The 24,412-nt window shown below is 36.0% G+C and overlaps 3 protein-coding genes across 12 annotated transcripts in view; 2 read left to right on the forward strand and 1 right to left on the reverse strand.

Annotated features, from left to right (window-relative positions):
- The window catches only part of LOC127508390 (caspase b-like), a 183,592-nt gene extending 179,964 nt beyond the window's left edge, over positions 1-3,628 (reverse strand). Inside the window, exon 1 of the mRNA XM_051886267.1 lies at positions 3,618-3,628. The gene's annotated coding sequence lies outside the window, so the exon portion shown is untranslated. The remainder of the gene's footprint in view (positions 1-3,617) is intronic.
- LOC127503480 (NACHT, LRR and PYD domains-containing protein 3-like) overlaps positions 1-24,412 on the forward strand; it is a 106,515-nt gene that overhangs the window by 12,652 nt on the left and 69,451 nt on the right. The window lies entirely within an intron of this gene.
- LOC127508104 (glutathione hydrolase 1 proenzyme-like) lies at positions 1,309-23,104 on the forward strand. 5 transcript variants are annotated; one of them, XM_051885743.1, is made up of 16 exons: positions 1,309-1,448; positions 1,660-1,719; positions 2,481-2,558; positions 3,111-3,170; positions 8,009-8,194; positions 8,325-8,455; positions 13,437-13,526; positions 13,711-13,900; positions 14,681-14,841; positions 15,588-15,737; positions 16,550-16,686; positions 17,757-17,947; positions 19,903-20,018; positions 20,729-20,844; positions 22,318-22,425; positions 22,596-23,104. In XM_051885743.1, exons 2-16 carry the CDS (start codon positions 1,694-1,696, stop codon positions 22,914-22,916), a joined length of 2,061 nt encoding a protein of 686 aa, XP_051741703.1. In that variant the 5' UTR covers positions 1,309-1,448; positions 1,660-1,693; the 3' UTR covers positions 22,917-23,104. The 5 variants fall into 5 exon arrangements, with proteins under 5 accessions (XP_051741703.1, XP_051741693.1, XP_051741711.1 ...); XM_051885733.1 differs by having other exon boundaries at positions 1,310-1,448; positions 2,478-2,558; XM_051885751.1 differs by having other exon boundaries at positions 1,310-1,448; positions 2,478-2,558; positions 22,532-22,928.

Below are 24,412 nucleotides of genomic sequence, written 5' to 3' on the forward strand. Positions count from 1 at the left end.
ACAATAATGATATATTTAATAACAAAGAAGGTGAAACACACATATACACACTTGGGTTAACAATAGAACAGACAAGGAGTGCAGGGAGTGAGTCCAATATAAAGGGAGTGCAGATGATCAGGAGCAGGTGCAGGTAATCCACGATGATGGGGAGATGACGAGGAAGTGAGTGCAGGTGTGGAAACAAGAGGATCTTGGGAAATGGAGTCCGGGAACAGAGGGAACTGTGACAGGTGATTTATATACTGCTCTGTAAACTGCACCTGTGGCACCATTCGGTTGCCAGGCACGCTCATTGCTCCTCATTGCTCCTCAAGACAAACTAAATGGAACTTATATGAACAAACAATAAACAATTGTATTTTTTTTAGCTAACAATGAAGTGTTACAGAAAATAAAGTTATTTCTGGGTTGCCACACTTGAATTCAAATGTGAAGTATAAACTTTTATTTGTGTTGAGTGAGTCAATGGTAAACATGATCTTCATATAATTATGCACCTTCCTCGTTATGTAAATATATTTACATCAAAATGGTGATTAATTAAAATATGCGTTTTTTTGTTCAAGTTGATAGTTTTTTGTTCAGATTCACTGGCACATTTAACCTGACATCACCCCTCTTTGTTCAAGCATAGGACTAAAAAGGGTAGATCACAAAAATGATATGTGTTATGTACTTCCCATGATCATGAATGCTGAATTTTGCAGCTGAAGCCAAGAGCAACCAATGAGAGTGAAGCTTGTTAGACTATTCTCTAATTGAAGCCTGGTGTCAGAACATGTAAGACCTTTTCATTTTTGTCTACCTGTTGATCCCTGTATGATCTCTTAAAGGGATAGTTCACCCAAAGGCACATCGAATATGGGAAAGTGAAGCTCAACTGTACTCGGGCATGACATATGATATTGAACCTCATAGGTTTTTATGAGTCAAGCTTGAATAGTTGAGCTTTTACCATATTTAAGTGCTCTATGCATGTTCACTGATCGATATTGTTATGTGAAATAAAGCTTGAATTAAATCTTTTATATCACATAAAGTAACCGTGTCTCTTCAGAAGAACTGTTCAGTTCATATGGATTTTTTTATAATCTCTTTATGAACGTTTTGAAGTGTCTGGAGGGAAACTAGAACATGAATTTACACAGAATTAAAAAAAAACAAAACAGTGACGATTTTCCCTCTTCTTCTTAGAACACCACTGTACACCACCAATAGGCTAACTGAAAATTGTATGCACAATACAGAAGGCCTACAGGTTCAAATACAGCTCAACAGACCTATGAAGGAAACATGCTCAGCAGTGTTGCAGATATGAACAGGAAGCAGCTTAACAGGAAGCAGCACTGTGGACAGCCCTGCGGTTACCATCCAACCGTCTGTTTTTCTAGCAAATGTTACATCCAAACTGCTGTGCTCTCCTTTAAACTCCTCCTCTGACTACGGTAATATATTTTATTTCATATTTTATTAAATGCGTTGATATTGAGATGGTGAAAGAAAGTTCCATATCTTTTAATTCTTTGCTCTGTTTTCCACTGAAATTTGAGAGAAGCTGTCTTTTTGTATGGCATACCAGCATTGGAACTCTGAAACCAGAACGTTTGCTCATGCTGAAATAAAAATGTATTCCTAAAAAGTATTATTATTTTACAGTTTCTTTAAACTGGTGGACAGGGACTATTCAATAATGGGTTGTCTCACAAGCAAGTCATGGTGATGAAGCATGTGCACACACACACACACACACACACACACACACACACACACAGGTTTGTTTTTTGTGAATTGTGGGGACATTCCATAGGCGTAATGGTTTTTATACTGTACAAACCGTATTTTCTATCGCCCTACACCAACCCTACACCTAAACCTACCCATCACAGGAAACTGTGCACATTTTTACTTTCTCAAAAAAACTCATTCTGTATGATTTATAAGCCTTTTGAAAAATGGGGACATGGGGTAATGTCCTCATAAGTCACCCTCTCCTTGTAATACCTATGTCATACCCATGTCATTATACAAATTTGTGTCCTGATATGTCATAAAAACACGCACACACACACAGTACTATGAGAACTGTATTATGAGATGTAGCATATTCCATTTTGCATGATAAAATGATCAAGTGACAGAATAATTTACATGACATGATTTGGTCAGGTATGCCAGTTGATAAAATAAGGAAGAGATCTCAGCCAAAAAAATGATTTATGTTTGTGTTAAATCTGCTAAATGAGAACTTCAAGTGATTTTTATGTTAGCTATGCCATAAAGTGTTTACAAATTATAAATTAAAATATGAAAAATATGCAACATTAAAATTATTTTGCTGATAATAAATGATAATAAATTGGATAATAAAAGCTGAATAAACTTAAGTTAACTTTCAAACAACTCAAGATGTTGTTTATATGAATGTATATGTATGTGTGCATTCTAAAATACTTTTTTATTTGTCTCTGGACCAGCAGGGAGAGACAGAGATCAGAGGCTCCAGGACCCAGCGGTGTGTCCGTGACAAGTGATGGACCAGTGACCTCTGACCCTCTGTTAGTATAAACATTTACTTGCTAATTTACTGTAGTGCATCTCAAATAAATAATGATTTAAGAAAATCAATGAAATGAAGCTCTCTCTCGCTCTCTCTCTCACTCACTCACACACACACACACACACACACACACACTGTTACAACTTCCTAATTTTGGTCTAGGGTTAGAAGAGGCAACATTGAGATTGTGATCATTATAGGTGATATGTTATATGAGATAAAACGCTACACAAAACTGCCAATACATATAGTTTATTTTACAATTAAGGAAAAAGGCGTGAGTTAACAATAATGATAATAATAGAAATAATGAAAAAGAATCAAAATAGCAAAAGGAAAAATATATACAATATTTACATAAGCAATAGAAGAAAACAAAATGAACTGGCCACAGTGGTTCAATAATTAAGTCAGTGAATTGAAATAGGCAGGGGAGATGATAGATAAAATAAGATCTATCTATCTATCTATCTATGACTATTTCTATCTATCTATTATTTATTTTTATTTGTTTATTTATTTATTTATTATTATTATTTATTTTTGTCAGAATCGCACAGAGATCAGATCCTCCAGGAATCAGCGGTGCATCCACAGAGCCACCTCCTCGGTTAGTATAATCATTTACTTGCTAATTAGTGCATCTTAGATGATATTCAGTAATCAGTATTTTTCTTATGGTCACAAACTATATACATGCATATATTCTAGTGTCTAGTGTTTCAATGATACACACTAGTGTTCTAGTATGTATCATTTTAGTTTTGATTGTCACTGTTGTTGTGATTCATATCCACAATCTTGACATCTCTGTGTGACTACATGATACACTTGCTCAAACATCTTGTGCTTTTTATCCACCTTCAAGATACATGATAATTTTAATGCTATTGGTGTCAATACTGCAGTTAAATAAGGTTGGTGACTATAAATGTTAAATATAAACACAAAATTAAACCTGACCAACTAAGCAAAGTTACATCTTTTAACGTCTTTGTCACAAAAGTCGTACATTGAAAAGACGTCCACTGAGAAGCCAGAATGAAGGTTTTATGACGTCTCTTTTTGACGTCTTCTGCACATCCGATATAGACGTTCACCTCCGTACAAGCTTAAAAAAAAATCTCAGCCACGGTTCCATCCATAGGCAGTAAAACACGTTCACACCTTTAGACAGCTTAGCATCTGTAATTCACACATCTTTGGATTGTGAGGGAAACCAGATCTGAAGGAAAGACTTTCTGGCTCACCTGAGACTCGAACCAGAGACCTTCTTGTTGTGAAGAGACAGTGTTTCCCACTGAGACACTTGTGCAGCCCTTTGCAGACATGTTTTTTATTTCATGTTTATATGTAAAATAAAATAAAATAAAAACATTTACAGGTACAAAACTTTGTTTGGATAGATGCTGAAATGTACAACATACACAGCAAAAACCTCAGTGAACACTGATCTGTGTTTATATGAGTCCAATCTCCACAATATTAAAAGAAACACTGAAACACTGTTGAAGTTAATGAGATAATTAAGTGATCAAATAACTGATGATTTGAGCATTTGATAAAATCAACTGCAAGCAAGAGACATTAAATCTCTAAAGATCTGATTAAACAACTCCACAAACAGCATTACCAGCTTCACTTGTTACTAACCAGACTGACTTTATTTCTGTCACACGTCTACAGAAGCTCTTATTGAGAATTAACAGAGGTTTAGATGTTGATGTTTGTTTCAATTGAAGTCACCATCGTGGTGGAGAGTGTTTCTTTAGTTGAGCTCTTGGTCCTCATGCTTCTTGTGTTAGCTTTTCTTTGGCTGTTGTAACTGTGTGTTCATAAAACACATTTGTTGTGGCAAAAACGCCAAGATAAAGCAGGACCAGTCTCTGTGTATGTGAAGTTTTAGCTCAAAATACCCCACAAATAATTTTTTTATAGCATGTTAAAATTGCCACTTTTTGGGGTTGAGCAAAAACGCACCGTTTTAGTGTAGGTCCTTTAAAGATGCGGTATGTAGGAATGATGAAATAGGTACTGCAGTCCAAATTCAAAATATTGTTTGCCCCGCCCCCTCCTTCAAAAACGTGGGTTGAGGACACGCAACAAAAAGGGAGCACAATTGACAATGAAAGCCGAGAAGACTTACACACTGTAAGTTGATGAGTTGATTTATCTTTGTTTTAATATGGTCTCGTTCATAGAGATTTTTAGATGGATGCAGAGGCCTTTTAGGTTGGGTAGAATCTGTGATTCTCTGACCCAGTTTGTTTGCTGGTTTCCATGGCTACAATATGCGGTGTTTTCCGACAACTGACAACCTGTGATGTCGAAATACTATTGGATAAACTGGCAGCACACGGTTTCACACAGACCAAAACAAAGACAGACATTCCAACACAAAACACACATTTCTGGCTGTAGCATTGTTTTTCTGAGAAATATGTAGGTGAACTTAGCATGTCTCCTAAATATCTGCAAACATATTGGAGTATTTTTATGCCTTATTAAAGTGAAAATCTTACATATAGCCCCTTTAAATGCAAATGAGCTGCTGTGCTCGGCCTAAGAGGGCAGAGCTTCAAGAGCTGATTCTCCGGTGTCAGGATTCAGTCAGGACGCACTATAATGTCAGAAACTGTGAATATATGCTGCATGGAGACAGATGATGGCCAAAACTTTACATTTTATGATGTTTATTGTACTTCACACAAAAGATGAAGGGTCCGTTTTCACTCTAGAAAATCACTGTAAGAGCTTAATAAAACAGTGCAAGTGTGCATTAAAATATTATCCATAAACTCTCTCTCTCTCCCTTGCATTATCATCAACATACACAGCGAATTACACAGAAACACTCCTTACAGTAAACAAATATATAAAGACCTTATGCCTTTTTGGGTGGTGCTTAATAAACTGGTAAACTTTATATCTGTAAATCAACTCCGATGAACTGTAATAAAGTGCTCTCACCTTCATTACTGCCGTATCCAGTATCACTCTGGAGACTGTAAGGTGGATCATGAACAGTTTGTACTAATCTATCCTTGAATAACACATTTTTAGCACAACCTCTGTTTTGTATTTTCCCTTTGTATTGACATTCGTTCACAAAGAAGTCCGGTGTGAAATGATTCACGCAAACATAAACGAATTTCGGTAGAGTTGAGAGAGCATTTTCTTTGAAAACAAAATTAATCCACCTCGTCTTCAGCGGCTCAGATATAGGGAGTAAATGGAGAGAGCTATGTGGATTAATCCATTCAGCTACAGAACACCTAAAACGCTTGGGAGACATTCTCGTCAGTGCAGCAATAGTGGACTGTGTAAACTCGCTGTGAACTCGCTCAGGGCAGTTCTATGTTAAAAATACATGATGACACACAAAGACATCAAGATTCAGCATATGAATCTCAACAATGCTGACAATCAACAATGTCAACTCTGGACATCACAAAAAAAAATTACTAAATGTCACAACAAAAACAACAGCAAAAAATAAAAAGCAAAATAAATAATAGAATATTAGGACAATTCAGCTGCATAATTTATTCATGCTGTGATGCATGCTGGGAGTTGTGTACTATGCTAGTACCCAGCATGGCACCTTTAATTGTCACCATTTTTGAGATTTATGTGCTGATTGTTGATGTCTGGATTAGCTGTTTGTGCTTATGTTTTTTAATCTTTTAATTGATTCTTATAATACTGCAGTAACACAGGGTTTGTAATGTAAATGTATTAATAACACCAAACAATTTTTAGTAGTGATGGGAGAAATGAAGCTTTTCAAAGCTTCGAATCAATTGTACCAATTGCTTTGCAAAATGATTCACTGTTTCGAAGCATTCAAAACACCACACACTGGTGACGGCTGCTGGTCAGGACAGTGTAAACGCAACAAAAACTCAGGCCAAACATGCATAAAACAGCTTTTACAAACACATTGCAAATGTTTTATTGAAAGTAAAATCTATCAAATGCAATTAACTTATCTAATAATATTAAATATCAAGTGTCTGTGTAATATGTGCTCTTTTTTAAATATTTAGGTCTTGTTTTGTTTGTTCCATGGATGGCTTAGCTAAACAGACCAATAAAAGACTATTAACTACTATTAATTATTTTAATCATACTAATGTGTAATTGGAACATCTGATCAGATAAAACTGATCAGAGATAAGGTAAAAACCTTAGACACTTGTTCAATGGTTCGCTGCTGGGGGGTGATCTCAGTGAATCAGCATGATTCATGGGTTCACGTGAATTTGGCAGTTTGAAACACGCTCTGAACCAATGATTCGAAACAAAAGGTTCGTAAAGGTTTCGAAGCTTCATGAAGCAGTGTTTTGAAATCGGCCATCACTAATTTTTAGATTCAAATGATATTATTGTATCAGGCTATTTCATGATGATTTCATTTGCTACTGCAAAGGTGTTTGATAAACACTGTCACAGCAGCCAAAACAAAAAAAAAACAAAAATAAAATAAGAGTTAAGAGCCCATCTAATCGAAACACTAATCACCATTATGGCGACTTCAAATTAGTTAAACCCCTGACAAGTATTACTTTATTGGTGTTTTTTAATTAAATTATGCTGTGGATTTTCTTGATTGTTGTTGGTTTTATCTGTGCTGCTGAACTTATTTTTGTTTGTTTTTTTGTTCACTTTTAGCAGTTTGTGTTGTTTATTTTTTTAATGTTCAGAGTTTAGCTTTTTTATTATTATTAATTGTTGAGTGTCATCATTGTTGTGTTTTGTATGTGGAGTATTGATGTCTGTGCATCATTAGGCGGTTGAAGGAAAAAAAGATCTTGTGTTGCAAGATGATGTCACACCTTTCGAAGACAAATCTCAGCAGCTGATTCACTATTGTGAAATATCCATCTACAAACAATTATGAATTTAAAATAAGATATGGGTAAATCTTTATGCTGCAATAACAGAATAGTTTGACTAACTTAAAATCAGCCAATTAACTTATTTAATTTTCTAGTTTGTCATTGTTTTAACAAATGTTTTTATTTGTCACACTTCTGACCTGGCTAGGTCTTAAATTTAAATATTAATATACAAGGTCCAAGATCCCAAGCAAATGAAACACTGATCACCATTACGGTGACTTCAAAATAAGTACAGTACTGAACAATATAATTTGTTACAGTGGCGTGATTAAAGACCACTTTATCATGTGAATTCACAGTAAAACAAGAACAGTGAATTACTTGTTCTCAGAACTGTAGAGGTTTAAGATGTAGCATATCCCATATTGAATGATAAAAGTATTGTGATACACTGAAATGACATGATTTGATCAGGTATGCCAGTTGATAATATAAGGAAGAGATAAGCGCTTCTCTGCCTACAAAATAAATTTCACAGAACATTTGAATTCTGTTTGTATAAAAAAAATATCAAATATCTCAAACTCTGGTGGTCTACTTTCAGCTGGTGCCTATGCCTGAGCAAGAACCAGTGTGTGTGCCTGTGCGTGTGCCTGATCATCGGCTTAGTGATTTCAGTGGTTGTGGGATTGAAAATATATCTAAATTCCAACAATTCGGGACACCCTGATGAGTGCTATGCTAAAGCAGCAGTGGCAGCAGGTGCCAGGACGTGCTCTGAGATCGGGAGGTATGTTTCTAAAGAGCCACATTTATGTTTCTGGGGAAGATTCCCTGCATGAATCCTTAGAATCTGCATTACTAATGTGAAGTCACTTGAATTGTTCACTTGACTTTACACAGAGCTCTTTGTCTTACAGGGACATTTTGAAGCGTGGCGGTTCAGCAGTTGATGCTGCTATTGCTGCTCTGCTGTGTGTGAGTCTGGTTAATACCCAGAGCATGGGCATCGGAGGAGGTGTGGTTTTCACCATATACAACGCGTCAACAGGTACGTGGGCTTTGAGAGCCTTAACCAGACTGACAAACAAACAAAAAAACTATCTCATCTTTATAAAGCACATTTTGGGCTAGTGAACTTTTTGCATGTGCAGTATTTGAATAAAGTCCGGACCTGAGCTGAAGAACAGTGCCCTTAGTAATTATACTTATCTCACGAGATAAGACAATACACATTATTGGGCTCATGAGAACAAGACAAAATTTTAATACAAATTTTTAAGAAATTTTCAATGACAAAAAAAATGGACTTGTTTATGACTGAAAAAAAATGGACTTGTTTGTCTGAATTTCACAAAATGCAAAACAATGCAGATTTGTTTTGAAATGTTTTAACTAATCTAGAGCTGTCACTAATGATTATTTTAATAATCAAGTAATCGATATATATACGTAACAATGAGGAAATAATAATTGGTTCAAATATAGTATTAAAAGCAAGTAATCATGGTTTTATTGAACAAAATAATGTAATATACATAATATAAACATAATCAACTTCTGTACATTATGTATTATAACAAATGCCTGGAGTGAGCACCAACAGGCTGATTGTTGTTTAATTTTGGCCAAACACCATTTAATTCAAGTGTCCGCTTAATTTTTAATATTTGGCCACTTCTTTTCGATAGAAATGCTACAGCCATAAATTCTCGAACAAGAACATGTGGACATCAAAACATGCAAACTGAGCACAGTTTTATTTTTGAAATAGCAATGCACAACAATTGACATGATGTATTAATATTCTCTCATGTTAGCATAGGTCTATAAGTTATTTAAGTTACAAATGTGGTGAAATGGTGCACGTTGCATTCCCAGATGAATGTTATAAGCAACACTGTAAAACCTTGCAGTAAAAAAGGGGCCAAATTCTGACACTAACATACCATTTTTCATTAAAACAATAATATACAATAAAAAAAGTGCATTCTGGGTAATATTTGTTGTTTTTGAGAAAGTAGCCTACAGGAATAGACTGTGAATTAACCCTCTGGGGGTTTTTTTGGGGCCATGGAAAATTTTGACATGCCCTGAGATTTGTGCTATTTTCAGTTGCTTATAAACATATTAATGGCAAAACTGTCATTACACTGTATTCAGCACAAACTGTACAATTAACATTAAATTGCTTGCAACAATGTTGCCAGTATTTTACCATTCATTTACAGGACAATGTTTTACAGTGAACCTAAACTGCGCATATGCAGAGATGGAGTTTGTTAGCCGTTTGTTAAATCTTGCGGAACGAGATCTCATCACAACTCTACTTTGTTCCTTTTCGTACTGTATAGCAGCGAAAAAGTGCTATATAAATAAAGGTGATTAGTAATATGAATGAGAATAAGAAACAGCAAAAATTAAGTACATCACAGATAATATGTTTGCTCTCTTGATTCTGCACTGTTAAAAACTGCCAGGAAATTACAGCATTAAATAGTATTATTTTACAAAAAATTACTGTAGTCAGATATTTACAGTGAATTTGCTGCATTAATGATCTGTCATTTTCTTATGAATTACTGATAATTGACAGCAAAATGATACTTACATCACAGTAATTCACTGCTCTTGTTTTACTGTGACGTCACCATAATGGTCATTGGTGTTTTCAGACTGACGGCAGAAGGTCTGGACTCATTGACTGTTCATTGACTGACATGTAACGCAACCAATCACAGTTCGTTTTGTTCCACCTCATATTTAGGGACGTGAAAATGTAAAGTTGATGTCCCTACGGCGTGCATCTAATAAATAATTAATTCAAGAATGTTGTGCAAGTTTACTGCAATAATGGAGCTGCGAACTTCACATACTTTGGAAAATCCAGCGTTTAGTTGATCCTGGTAAGCGCTCATTATTACAGTTGTAAACATGACAGCGTTCTTCTTCCATGAGGGGTTTAGTGTCACGGCATTCATGTCCAGACAGGCCGTTAAAGAATGTGACACACGTTTCCTAGACATCCTGTAGAATTCAACAATCCAGATGACGACTTCGAAAATCCTGAAGTGTTTCCAGTTAAGTGTGCAATATGCATCAAACGTTCAGCCAACGGTCCGAGTGGCGTGACATCTGATGCTGAGACTACCATTACGGTGACTTCAAAACAACTATACAGTACTAAACAATATAATTTCTTACAGTGGCGTGGTTAAAGACAACTTTATCATGTGAATTCACAGTAAAACTAGAGCAGTAAATGACTGTGATGTCAGCATCATTCTGCTGTTGATTAACAGTAATTCATAAGAAAATGACCCAGCATGCATTAATTTCACTGTAAATTTCTGTCTACAGTAATTTATTGTAAGATAATATTTGTTAATCCTGTAATTTCCTAGAATTCTTTAAAGTGCACATTAAAACTGAAGCTCAATGGCCAAAATGACTAATTTTGTTTGCAAAATCCTCTTACATAACAAAATACAGCTATCAATATGAAATAAATGATACTTTTCAAACTTGGAAAGGCTAACTACTTAAAAAAAAAAAATCTTATGGGTGGTAATATCTAAAAAACAAAATAAAGAGTTGAAATCCTCAGAACTTCACATTTTGTCGTCGTTCCTGACAATTATGCGACAGAGAGGTGCAAGGCAACACTGTCCCAAATGATGACATACAGAGTTATGCCAGGCCTCTGTCTTTGCGTGGAACCAGTCTTTCATTCAGTGCATCAAGAAATGTGATGAGGCGTTCTGTATTGTACAGGCCAATAGTTGGTATGAGGCAAAGGACAACATCACTGGATGGCCCCTCTGACCTGGCACTGTAACAGTGGCATTCTGACAAATGATGTTCCTCCCGCATCTCCTCACTTTACAGAGGTTGAAGCCGGCTTTATCCAAATAAATGAATTTGTGATGTGCCCGTTCAGCTTCAAGCTCCATCATTTGCTAATAAAAGTGCTAATTCATTTCAGTAAGCAAATTATTCCAGTTGCATTGAGCTCGAAAGATTACATACCCCTTGCAGAATCTGCAAAAATGTTAATCGTTTTAACAAAATACGAAGGACCATTAAAATAGCATTTTATTTTTTATTTAGTACTGTCCTGAATAAGCAATTTCGCATAACAGATGTTTACATAAAGTCCACAAGACAAAAAAAAAAAAACATACCCTTGATTCTTAACACTGTGGGTCCTATATCATACACCCGGCGCAATGCAGCGCCAGGCACGACGCACGTGTTTTTTGCTAGTTTCAGCCCGACGCAGTTACCATTTTCACGTCCTGAGCCATGTTGTTTAAATAGCAAGTGCATTTGCGCCCATTTGTGCGTCCATGGGCGTGCTGGTCTGAAAACGAGGTATTTTCAGGCGCATTGTAGACGTGTTGCTATTTAACTAAAATAGACTGCGCCACTGACCAACTGAAACCTGGTCTAAAGTCAGTGGCACAATATTTGTCTTGTTATTTAAAGAGTGCGTAAGTAATATGCACCATATGTGGGTGCACAACGTGTGTACACTATGTTTATTATACACACAGGGATGCGCAGCAGCACACACACATGCCAAATATTAAAAAGAAAAGGATTACAATGTAAAAGATTATTATTGTGTGCATAAAGATAAAAATGTTTGGGAGATGAGACTCTTATTTCACGTTACGCCCAAAACACACCCATGACTGATTAAGAGAATAGGGACAACCTTTTTAGACTATGCGCCGGGCGCGCCAACCATTTTTTCCGTCCTTAAACTAGCAAAAGTGGATTTGGACACGCCCTAAGTGCACCTGCGCCGTGCACTTTAGACCATAAGCTATTGCGCTTAGATCAGTAAAATAGTGTGGTTACCTGGCTGATTTTTTTTTTTTTTTTTGTCTTGTGGACTTTATGTAAACATCTGTTATGTGAAATTGCTTATTCAGGACAGTACTAATAAAAATAAAATGCTATTTTAATGATCCTTCTTATTTTGTTAAAACGATTAACATTTTTGCAGATTCTGCATGGGGTATGCAAACTTTCGAGCTCAACTGTAACTGTATGGTATAGCAAGGCATTACAATAACAGATCTGTACCGGCACATACTGGAATCTTGCCTCCTTTACAGTGTCAGAGTTTCTTTGGAATGAAACTCCATTCAGCTGCTTCATTCTGACAAGGTTTTAAGGACTCTGTCCACAGTTGCCAAACTCACACAGTTGATATTTCTAAATACTCCTCATATGCAATTACTGCTGCCTGGATTTCATGCGGTCTGATTGCATTGTTTGCCACGATCATATCAATGACAGCGTCCTGTTCAACATTAAAGATCTTTCCTCTGTCACCAGTGTGTGGTAGTGTGTGGATTATATAAAGTAAAAGCAAAAAGCATGTCAACATTGACATCAAGACAGTCACATAAATGGGACTGATGAACCATCTGCTTTACTGTAGACACAGCTTGTTCTGCCAACAGGGCAATACAGTAAAGCTGACATACACAGTGGTATAACATTATTACTTACCTGTTCTCATTCCGAAAAGTCTGACAATAGATGCCACAGTGCTCTGACTCAGAATGGGTTGGATCCTTTGTCCAGCCTCTCTAAAGAACAAGCCATGATTAATGACATGGTCAATAATTGTTGCTGAATTTCATTTAAATATTGAGCTCTATTTTGTCCTCTTTCTGTGGCTCCTTCACCACGCATGCAAACTCATACAGAGGTGACATCTTTTATAGATGGATGAGGACTGAGTGCTGATTGAAAAGTTGTGCAAACGAGTTTCACACAGATGCATTAGAGATTCATAATTATGCAAGTGTTTTCCTTTTGCTCAACACAGTGAATCCAGTAGAGTTTGGGGTCTTTCAATGAGATCTGTGGTTACTGTTTTAACAAAGGGTGTTGCAAGAGAAGACTTCTGCTAAAAAGGTGATGATGAAGATCAAGTGGATCCCAGTTTTATTTAGTGTGTCTTAGCAAATGAGAAAAAATGTGAATGAAAAGTTTCATGTTTTCACCCTTAGGAAAGGTGGAGACAATTAATGCAAGAGAAACCGCTCCAATGAGTGCTTCAGAGAACATGTTCGGCAGTGACCCTGAGAAAGCAAAACCAGGTAAACCACCATAAATATACATATGCCCAAATCCAGCCTCCATGATGGTTTTACAGCACAGATTCAGTAAGCACATTAGTCCACATATTAAAACATTAAAACAGCAAAGTGATGTCTCTGATGATTTCTTGCCAGTTTGACTCTTGAATGACTTGACCACTCCTCTGTTTTGTATCAATGACAGGATTATTCATAGCTGTGCCAGGAGAACTACGTGGTTATGCGCTGGCACACAAAAGACACGGGAGACTGCCATGGAAGGAGCTGTTTGAGCCCAGTATAAAGCTGGCATTAGATGGATTTCGGATTGGCAAGGCCTTGGCCAGAGCCATTAATGAGACTCGTCATACAATTCTGAATGATAAAACATTGTGGTAAGAATACAGAATTTGTAAACTAGCAAAAGAACTGGGCTTGTTTTTAAAATTTTAAAAAGTGGCAAATATCCTAAAAGGCAGATCTGACACTATTATAATACTATATGTCTCTATTTACACCCAGGTCCCTAAAGCATCAGCCTTTTAAATTTATCAACATGTCCTCCAACCAATACGCCCATGTAGGTCGTTTGTCACTTTCCTGAAATACGACCCATAGGAGCGTTTACTAAAGTTGCGCCAACTATCGACAACAGGACACTTTCATTTTAATGCATTGTACCCTTTTATTGGCGTCATATTTCAGGTTTCGCGTAGCTCAATTGGTAGAGCGTTGCAATCATGTGATCATGCGATTGTGGGTTCGATCCCAGGGAGCGCATGTGCTCATAAAGTGTATATGCATTATAAATCACTAAAGGTAGGTTTAGGGTTGGGGTAGGTGTAGTCGTTAATAAAAAAATAAATTAAAAAAATGAATTTTGCTAAATGGAAATAGGACAAATGGTAAGGGACTGTAAACAGTCCACACACTGCATTTAAATGAACACGCATTTTGATTGGTAATGATGGTCATATGTCATTTCATGATGACAGACGTAACATGACACTGTCATTATTTTTACACCAGCTAGAGGGCGCATGACTTTAAAACGTAAATATAGGTCGTAATAAGGTGCTTGAAAAAACGACCTATAGGGTCATTTTTTTGGAGGAGGACAGTCTCAAATTTATATGATATCATTTTATTTCTGCTCTTCTCTCTCTTCTTTCCAGTGAAGTGTTTTGTGACTCAAACAATAAAACCTTGAAGGAAAATGATACTATAAGATTTCCCAAACTAGCAGACACCTATAAGAAGATAGCAGAAGAAGGACCAGATGCCTTTTACAATGGGTCATTGACTCAGACTATAGTGGATGATATCAATGCTGCAGGTTGTTTCATGCTTAAATTTGACTCTATTCATATCTAAGGTGTCTAATGACTTAATTTATTTATCTAAGTATGCAAATCTGAATCTTTGTGGAAACACTCTACAATACGGTGCAGTAATATACATTAATGCATGATTAACTAATGCACAGATAATCATGAGTTAAAGTATGACTTGTGTAATTTTATATTAGCTTTTTCTTAATGCTTTTAACTATTTTGTATAGAAGATTGTTTCTGCCACTGAATAAAAAAATAAAAAATAAACTAAAAATAATTTAAATTATGGAAACTAGCTTCCATAATTTTGTATTCCAGTCTGTATTTTTTTGTATGCTTTGTCTGTTTTATTGTGTAAAGTGCATTGAGAAGCTGCTTTAAAGGGCCTATTTAAAATAAAGTTTATTATTATTATTGTTATTATTATTATGACTCATGGAGAACTAAACCATTAATTAATGATTACTGCATTGCCAACTAAAATTTAATTAGATATACGCTATTAGTTAATACTATGTGATAAGTAATTAAGACATGATGACACATTTAATTTATAGCAATTCATATATTATCTAATCTATTAATCAGATAGACTCTTTATTAGTTGCTGATGCAAAAATAATTAATGAATGGTTTAGTTCTTCATGAGTCATACATTAACTCATCTGTGCATTAGTTAAGCATGAATTAATGCTTATTAATGCACCCGTATTGTAAAATGTTACCATCTTTGTTTCTCCTAACACAGGAGGGATTATAACACGTGAGGACCTGAAGAATTATCAGGCAGTGCTGAATGAGTATGCATTAAACTTTACTGTGGGGAAATACATATTTCATGCTCCTGATGCTCCATTCGGTGGACCTGTGCTCGCTCTGATACTCAACATACTCAAAGGTGTGTGTGTGTGTGGATTACAGGTTGGTGATGCAAAGGATCTCAAATTACTCCAAACAAATCAATGTATTAATAAAGCCATCTGAACACTTCATTCGGGACCAGCCCATGGCATAGGCGACATGATAATGATTCTTGCTTACTGGCAGCTCTCATAAACAATGACTGCCAGATTGTTACCCCCGTAATTTCCCAGTGTGGTTGGGGTTAGGATTAAATGTGGGGTGAGGTTAGGATTACGCTATCAGGTAGTGGCCTCAATGAGTTATGGTTAGTAATAATCTGGCAGGCAGTCAAAATTCACATCACCAGCCATATGAGGGACCTAATGAAGCACAACAGCTGATGAAATACTGTGGGTGTCCATGTGAAACACTTTCAGTTCAAAGATAACTGCAGAAGTGGAGGAAATGAGTGAAAAGTCTATTAAGAATTGCCCCATCTCAAAAACTTTTTTTTCCCCCTTGACATAATGGCACTCAAGCCAATCAATTAATCTTAACTTGGGTTTTCTGAATAAACAAGTCATAGTATGTGAATATGAAAGATTACTAGATTTTTACAATTAAGTTAAGACATCAAGTTAACTAAAAGTGTTTGTTAGAACAGCTGCTGGATTTTTGTGTACTCTAGACATTCACCATTTAAATTCTGAGATCCTATCAAGTGCTTTGAAAAGCAACAACTGTAAAGTATTAAAAGACTTGTAGTAATGGCTTTAGTAATCTCCCAGAGTCTGTCTTTAATCTTAGTCATTAATTATTTTAAAATTTTCTAAGGTTCAGTTCAAATAATGAAACTTTTCATTTCAGGTTACAACATCTCAAGCAGCAGTGTGTCCACAATAAAGAACAAGACTTTGACGTATCATCGCATGATAGAGGCGTTCCGCTTCGCTGATGCCCAAAAGAGTAAACTGGGAGACCCAAATTATAATAACATCACTGAGGTGAACTCAACTCAACTCAACTTATATATTCATTGGGCCTCTACTAGATATTTGCAGGCTAAAGGGATAGTTCACTGAAAAATAACAATTCTGGTACCCCAAAGGGGGAAAATTAGGAAATACCCCCCAATACTATTGCAGCTCATTGTGACTCTTTCAAGCTCCAAACATATAAAAAAAGTACCACAAGTGTCAGAGCAATAGCCTTGTGGGCAGTTGAATTTTCAGTTTTGGGTGAACTTTACATTTAATGCAACTCACATCTCAAATACAGAATTTCTGAATTGTCTTAAAGGATTAGCTCACTTTCAAATGAAAATTACCCAAAGCTTTACTAATCCTCAGGCCATCCTAGGTTTATATGACTTTCTTCTTTCTGACGAATACAGTCGTAGAAATAATAATAAATATCCTGATGCAGCCGAGCTTTATAATGGCAGTAATATGTTACCAAACAAGTATGAGCTGAAGAAAGTGTCTCCATCCACATCCATCCATCATAAACTTATTCCACGCGGCTCCAGGGGGTTAATAAAGGCCTTCTGAAGTGAAGCGATGCGTTTGTGTAAAAAATATATCCATATATCCATATCCAAGGACATACAGCGTAAGCTTATTGAAGAATATGGAAGGCGGTCTGGCGGAAGCTAGATATTCTACTTCATAACTCGTTAAATATGGATATTTTATTTACACAAACACATCACTTCAGAAGACCTTTATTAACCCTCTGGAGCCATGTGGAATACGTTTATGATGGATGGATGTGGATGGAGACACTTTCTTCAGCTCATACTAGTTTGGTATCACATTACTGCCATTATAAAGCTCGAATGCGTCAGGATATTTATTAATATTTCTACAATTGTGTTCGTCAGAAGGAAGAAAGTCATATACACCTGGCTTGAGGATGAGGAAAGCTTTGGATAATTTTCATTTGAAAATGAACTAATCCTTTAACTTTGCCACATCTAATCTAACAGGAGTGACTTCTGTTCTAGCAGACATCTTTTTCTCAAAGCTTTTCACTGTTCCTATATTTACTTATTTTGTCAATCTTGTTTTTACAGATTGTCCAAAAAATGACCTCAGTGAGCTTTGCAGACCACATCAGGAGTAAGATTAAAGATGACAACAAACAAGACAGCTACTATGAGCAGGAGGGCATTGATAAAGTGCCTGATGACCATGGCACATCTCACCTGTCAGTCATCGCAGAAGATGGGAGTGCAGTGGCAGTCACCAGCAGTATCAATGACTAGTAAGAGAAATATAAAGAGACAAAGAGACCAGTGTCCTGGTCTTGATCTGTCACACCAAGTTTCAGTTATTAAGAGCTGCAACAACTGAACTCCCTACCAATAGCTGTAATAACATGTTGGAAGTTGTCAGAGAGTCAGCAGAGTCATTGACTCTCAGGCAAGTTCCAACATGTTTGATATTTTTAGAGCCTCCATAGCCCAGAGGAAACAAATACCTCATGCCCCTTTATATGGTGAGATTACTGCATGAATTACATTTGAATGTTTTGTGAGTTACACTTCTGTGTCTACAGTTGGTAGTCAACCAGAATGCCTGTTACCGCCGCGGCAAAAATAAACCAGTCTTATTATAAATGACAATGTAAGTGGAGCTGAAGTCATAAAATAACAATAAGGATGAAAAACTACAATGATGGTAATTTCCAAATCCTAGTACTTAATAGGCCTACAACAAACATGATTTATGATTTAGAATGTATGTAAAGCTGACATCTTAAAGACGTCTATCAGATGTTTGTAAACAGCAGATGCTTTCCAGATGAAGTGATCTTTGACAGACATCTTGCAGATGTACATATGGGTACTGGTATGTATAATTTATGTTCTAAGTTGCCATTATTAATTAAACAAAATGCTTGACCTTAATAATCTGTTACCTATTTCTAAGTGTCAAGAACGGTAAAACATAAATGCTGTCGGCCAACATCGGTTAACAGCACATACAATGTTATCGTCTTAATCAACGCCTGCTACTAATAAAAATGACAGACAATGAATAACAAAGCTCTGAAAAGTGTTTAGAATTAATACATCTACATTTCAAATGTTTTTATTTGTGATATTAAACTAGACAAAATAATGAAGTTGGTTTATAGAGCCGGGACTCGGAACACTTGAAGAACCGCGAGGCACATGTTGTATCGTTAGCCACGAAGCTATCATCCTAACACTGTCTTACATGCATGAGCTTAACATCTTACACTCATGCAAAGCCTCACTGATGTAGCATTTTTCTATGGAAATGTTTTGTACTTTTATATTAAGATGTTTTAATTATTTATTAAAGAAATTATGCTGATCATAACAACCTACTGTATTTCATTCTTAATATCATTAAGAATGCAAAAACACAAATGCTGCTAACATCAACTAACTGCCATCCTGACAATGTTTTAATTTTATGATCCTTTAGTTTCATTTATTTCAGCATTATGTTTCAGTTAATAAAACTACTACAAATTAAAAGAACACAAAGTATTAGACACATAACCTATTGACATGCATAGCCTTTTTAATTATAGAAAAACTGGGCTCACAGTGTTAACGTTTACTCTGCTTAAATTTGAAGCAAATAATAAACACCTACATTTATTTTCAGTGCTAAATTTGTACTGTAATTTCAGCACTGTGATTATGAATTCGTTTAACTACAATGTTTCACTTGAATTTATCTGCTACCACAGCTCTCAATGAGCCGCGGCAGATTAATACTTGAGAGAATGAACTGACGCGTTTACATTCTAACTTTTCAAAGTCTGTGATTATAGCACTACTTAAAGGCAGCAAATACACATCCCCAATTTTTCCCGCGCCGGTAAAAGTATTATTCTGGTTGACTACCAACTGTATGTTCACATAGTGCTCCTGTTATTTTTCATCAAGAAAGTCAGAGGCAGTCGTTAAGTCTGTCACTGTCCTCTGACCGAGGAAGGCAAGATTTCAACAAGAACAGTCAGTAGATTTGACTTCTCCTACCAAAATCATTCAAATCAGCTAGTGAGACATAGCCTAATACTTAAATTAAACAGTCCTAACAAGATTTACTCAACAAAGTAAAATAAAACACGTTTGTATAACAAGATATGAATGTATTTTGGTGTATATTTTTATGAAGATCTGTTGCTTTGTTGTTCTTTTCAATCTTGTTGTCTGCATCTTTTTTGTGTTCTCACAGCTTTGGTTCGGGGGTGATGTCACACTCAACAGGCATTATATTTAATGACCAAATGAGGGATTTCAATGATCCTGAGGTGATAAATGGAGTTAGCAACAACAACTTAATTAAACCAGGTAAAAACAACTTACATGCCTTGAGTTTAAATGAGTTACAATATTAACTCTTTCCCTACTGGCAATCCATGTTTTCACTGAGGGGCGCTATTACACATCTTCTGAAAGAGTACAGAATCAGGTGAAGGAGAAGCAGAAAGAAAAGTGATAGAAGCATTGCTTATGTAACTGTCACAGGCCAGTAAGAGCTGTGCGTGTAAACCTCACTTCCCTAATCTCAAGAGGCGCTCTATAGCGACTGATGCTACAGACTGCGGTCTTTAGCCTCCTTGTTAGAGCGCCCGACTACCATGCCAGAGACCACAGTTCAAATCTCACTCAGAGTGGGTTGAGTCTGGTTACACTTACGAAAATGCAAAATAATGTTAAACAGCGTTTAAATAAAAACTGCCTAATGTTACTGAATGAAATGTCAAACCCAGGATGAGCTATAGGACTCATTAAAGTGTTGATTTATTTTTTTTTTATTTATTTATTTTTTTTATTTAAGCAGAGGCCCAGTTCTTTCTTTTGATATATTGCATGTTCAGATATTTATACAACAAAATATTCTGGGGGCCATGAAACTTTTGTGAAAATGATCAAAAACGCTGCTGCTTGCTGGCAACATTTTACAAGAAAATTCTGGCAGGGAAAGAGTTAAGTACAAGAAAAATAACACCTATATAAATGTAAATGTTCACATGTAAAATACTATTTGTTTTGACAAGGTAAAAGGCCACTTTCATCAAAGTGTCCCACAATAATATTGGACGAACAGAGCAGAAAAGTCAAAATGGTGGTTGGAGGTGCAGGAGGAACAAATATCACCACATCAGTTGCTCAGGTAACAAAAACACTGAAGAGAGTTGAACAATTAAAGCATTGCTCAACTTTACATTACAGCACATAACAGAAATCAATACACTGACATTTGATTATTCTGAATATGTCAAAGCCGGGGTGAAGGGAAGAGACGAAGACTCGATAATGCAGAATATGGGCTTTTATTTAATAACACAACAAACAAAAACTACCCCGAGGGGGAAAACAAGACTGGCAGCAGGATTTGACTTGACTAACAAGGCAGGGAAACACACGAGAGGGAATGATGATCTAACAAAGGATTGCAAACATAATGAGAATAAATAGGGCAGCAAACAAAGAGGGTAATGAGGGAGGACAGATGAGGCAAATGAAGCAATAATCAGGTAACAAGATGAGCGGGGTTAAGGCAATAGAAGGTATGCATTGACGTCACTTTCCCGGCGGAACACACCCTCCTCGGACACACCGAGTGGCAAAAGTACCTGTTGCATGAATGGATTTAATAGGGGAAACTCTGAAAATGCAAGTAAAACAAACAATTATCAGTTTAAGTTAAAGGCAGATGGACTTGATAGTGTTCCTTACAACTTACCAAAGAACAAGTGATCCATGGATATTGACGTGACCAGGACATTTATATGTGCCTGATTTGACTGGGAACTGCATAAAGCAAATTTGCCTGTGAACGCTTTATATAAATACAATATATAGGTATAAATCTGGGTGATCACTTATATCAATGTTATATTTATCGTTATCGTCCAGCCCTAAATCTTGGATGTTTTTTTAATAAACAGTTACAAAAGCTGTAAAATGATGCAGAATATACAGTAAGATGGTAAATATTTAATTGATGAGTTGTCAGTACAATATATAACTATATATATACTCATCGTCATGTGCATAACCTCATGTGCATAGCCTCTATAGACAGGAGAGCACATGGCACAAGGAAATGACAAGCCATGAGCTCACACCAAACATGACAAAAACATGAGCACATGGCCAGCGAACACAGTCACAAGCCCTGTGCTCAAACAAAACAATATACAAACACGCATCTGATGAGAACACTCATGAGCCGTGTGTTCATACAAAACATGACAACATGAACACATGCAGCCAGTGAAAAACCATGTGCTACACAGCACAAGACACATGACAACGAGCGAATGCTCATCCCGTCTGCTCACAACAGAAGACAAACACACGGAGCATGAATGTCCAAATCCCGACACAGAACTGAAACCAAACTAGACTGAAGTGCCGGGATCTGAACACCACGCTCTACACACAAGACAAGACGATAGCAGTGTCAGAGCTCTGTCACCAACACAAGAATAAACAGACCGAAGTGACTGAACCCTGACATAATAGGCCAATGGCTAAGGTTATGTGTTTTAAAAATTTAAACAATAGGTTTGTGTGATATTTAAATCTATTTGTCTTTTGTCTAAAAACATTTTCCCCTCTCTTGTCTCCCTCATCTCAGGTGATCCTGAACTATCTGTACTTTGACTATGACCTGCAGAATTCTGTTAATGAACCCAGAGTTCAGATCACGCTGAATGTGACAAATATAGAAGCTGAATTTAATAAGGTAGGATCCACTTGACAACAAAAGTTTGTCATCTAAATTAGATTCACAAAGTCACAAGAGTGATAATTATACTAATTTTCTCTCTGTGTTGTATTTATGTGTGCAGAGTATAATTGATGGCTTGAAGCAGAAGAATCATAATATAATTCAAAATACATATTATACTTCAGAAACATTATCAGTGGTCCAGGCGGTCGTACAACAGAGGGACAAAATCTGTACTGAATCCGACCACAGGAATTACGGCTCTCCTGCTGGATACTGAGCGCTGCTCCTGCGATCATGCTGCTGTTGAGCCAGCAAAAGTAAAACCGTTGTTTAGTGACAGATCCAGACGTGTTTGTTGGGATGCAATAAAACTTGAGCAGGCAACGTGCAGAAAGTTATTCATAAATAACATTGTTTCAGCCATTCTACATTACGATATCCCACAGCACCTAAAAATGCTGCATATTTTATCTGTAGTATTCCAGTTTGTCCATTTTTTTTAATAAGCTTATCTATTGCTATCACTTGCATTTTGAAATCTGCAAAAAAAAAAAAAAAAAAAAGCCTTCTCAATATACACTCAAAAAATTGTATTTTTACTGTTGTGAGCTTTACTGTATAGAGTTTGATAGTTGCATTGTTTTGAAGAATTGTTTGAAAATCAATAAAGTATCATGTAAGTACAAGCCTACTTGATACGTGTTCTTCAGTCAATGTAACATTGGTGAGTAAGTGCAGAAACTGATAAACACAATGCAGTATGTCCTTTTGTACATAAACATATTTTGATTTAAACATATTTTGATTAGCGTGTTGCAATTTTGAGGCAACTGAAAATGACTGCGATATATGATGTATGTATAGGGTATCAGTGCATGTACTGGGTTTTCATAATAAAAGGAATCATGATTTTGCTGAATGCCCTTCTGCCGCCTACGCATGCCATATAGATCAATGTATTTTGTCCAGTGCGGAGGAAGGCTCGTTTTGAGGAAAATTAGGCTGTAGCTCGTTGTCTATGTTACTACGAATGAAAAGAGGTGTTATTTGTGTTTCAGCAACGTTTAGCTCACAAGTTATTGATCCGGGAAATTTGAATATGTTGCCAACTTTACCGAACTTATCCAATTCAAGTGTCTTTCACTTACATCAAAACCGTGCCTTGAGCTAAGTATTGAACATATTTCTTTATACTTGAGTCTAAGTTCAAAATAAATCTCTATTAACCACTCCACTGTTAAGAGCTCTCTGAACCACTGCCATGGGAAAATTAAACAGGAAGTGTTTGTCTGAACTCACAACAGGTTTTGCGAGCGAACGCAAATGTCTTTGCAAGAGAATGCAAAAGTTTGTGAGAGAGTGCAAAAGTTTTGCGAGGGAACACAAAAGCTTTGAGAAAAAAAAAAAAAAAAATTCTCCCATCCCAATTTTTTTCAACCATGTCCCTTTGGGGGCTCCATAGATTGGGACATCCACAAATAAAATAAAAAAAATCACACAGTAATCTAATGACAGCTTATGACATGAAAACAGTCACAAAAGTATTTTTGGATTCTGTGCTAAAATGTGTAATGTCAAAAAACTGATAAATAAGGGAGAATATATATATATATATATATATATATATATATATATATATATATATATATATATATATATATGTGTGTGTGTGTGTGTGTGTGTGTGTGTGTGTGTGTACTGCATGAATAAATATATGTGCAATAAATGTATACACATGGAGTACCATATCTGATCACATATACATCTATATGGTATGAAGTGTAGCCTATTACTGAATATAAAATTTCATTACGATACATTAGTAAATATATTGCCACATTTTTCAATATATGAAAAGCGGCAATTCCTTATGCATTATTCAATATATTGTTATATATTAACACAATATATAATTATGTATATTTTCAATATAGATACAGTTAAATAATTTAATAGGCTATATTGATTCATAAGGAAATATATTTTCTTTGCGTAAGGG

The sequence above is a fragment of the Ctenopharyngodon idella genome, chromosome 1 (genome assembly GCF_019924925.1).
Source record: "Ctenopharyngodon idella isolate HZGC_01 chromosome 1, HZGC01, whole genome shotgun sequence".
NCBI classification, from domain to species: domain Eukaryota; kingdom Metazoa; phylum Chordata; class Actinopteri; order Cypriniformes; family Xenocyprididae; genus Ctenopharyngodon; species Ctenopharyngodon idella.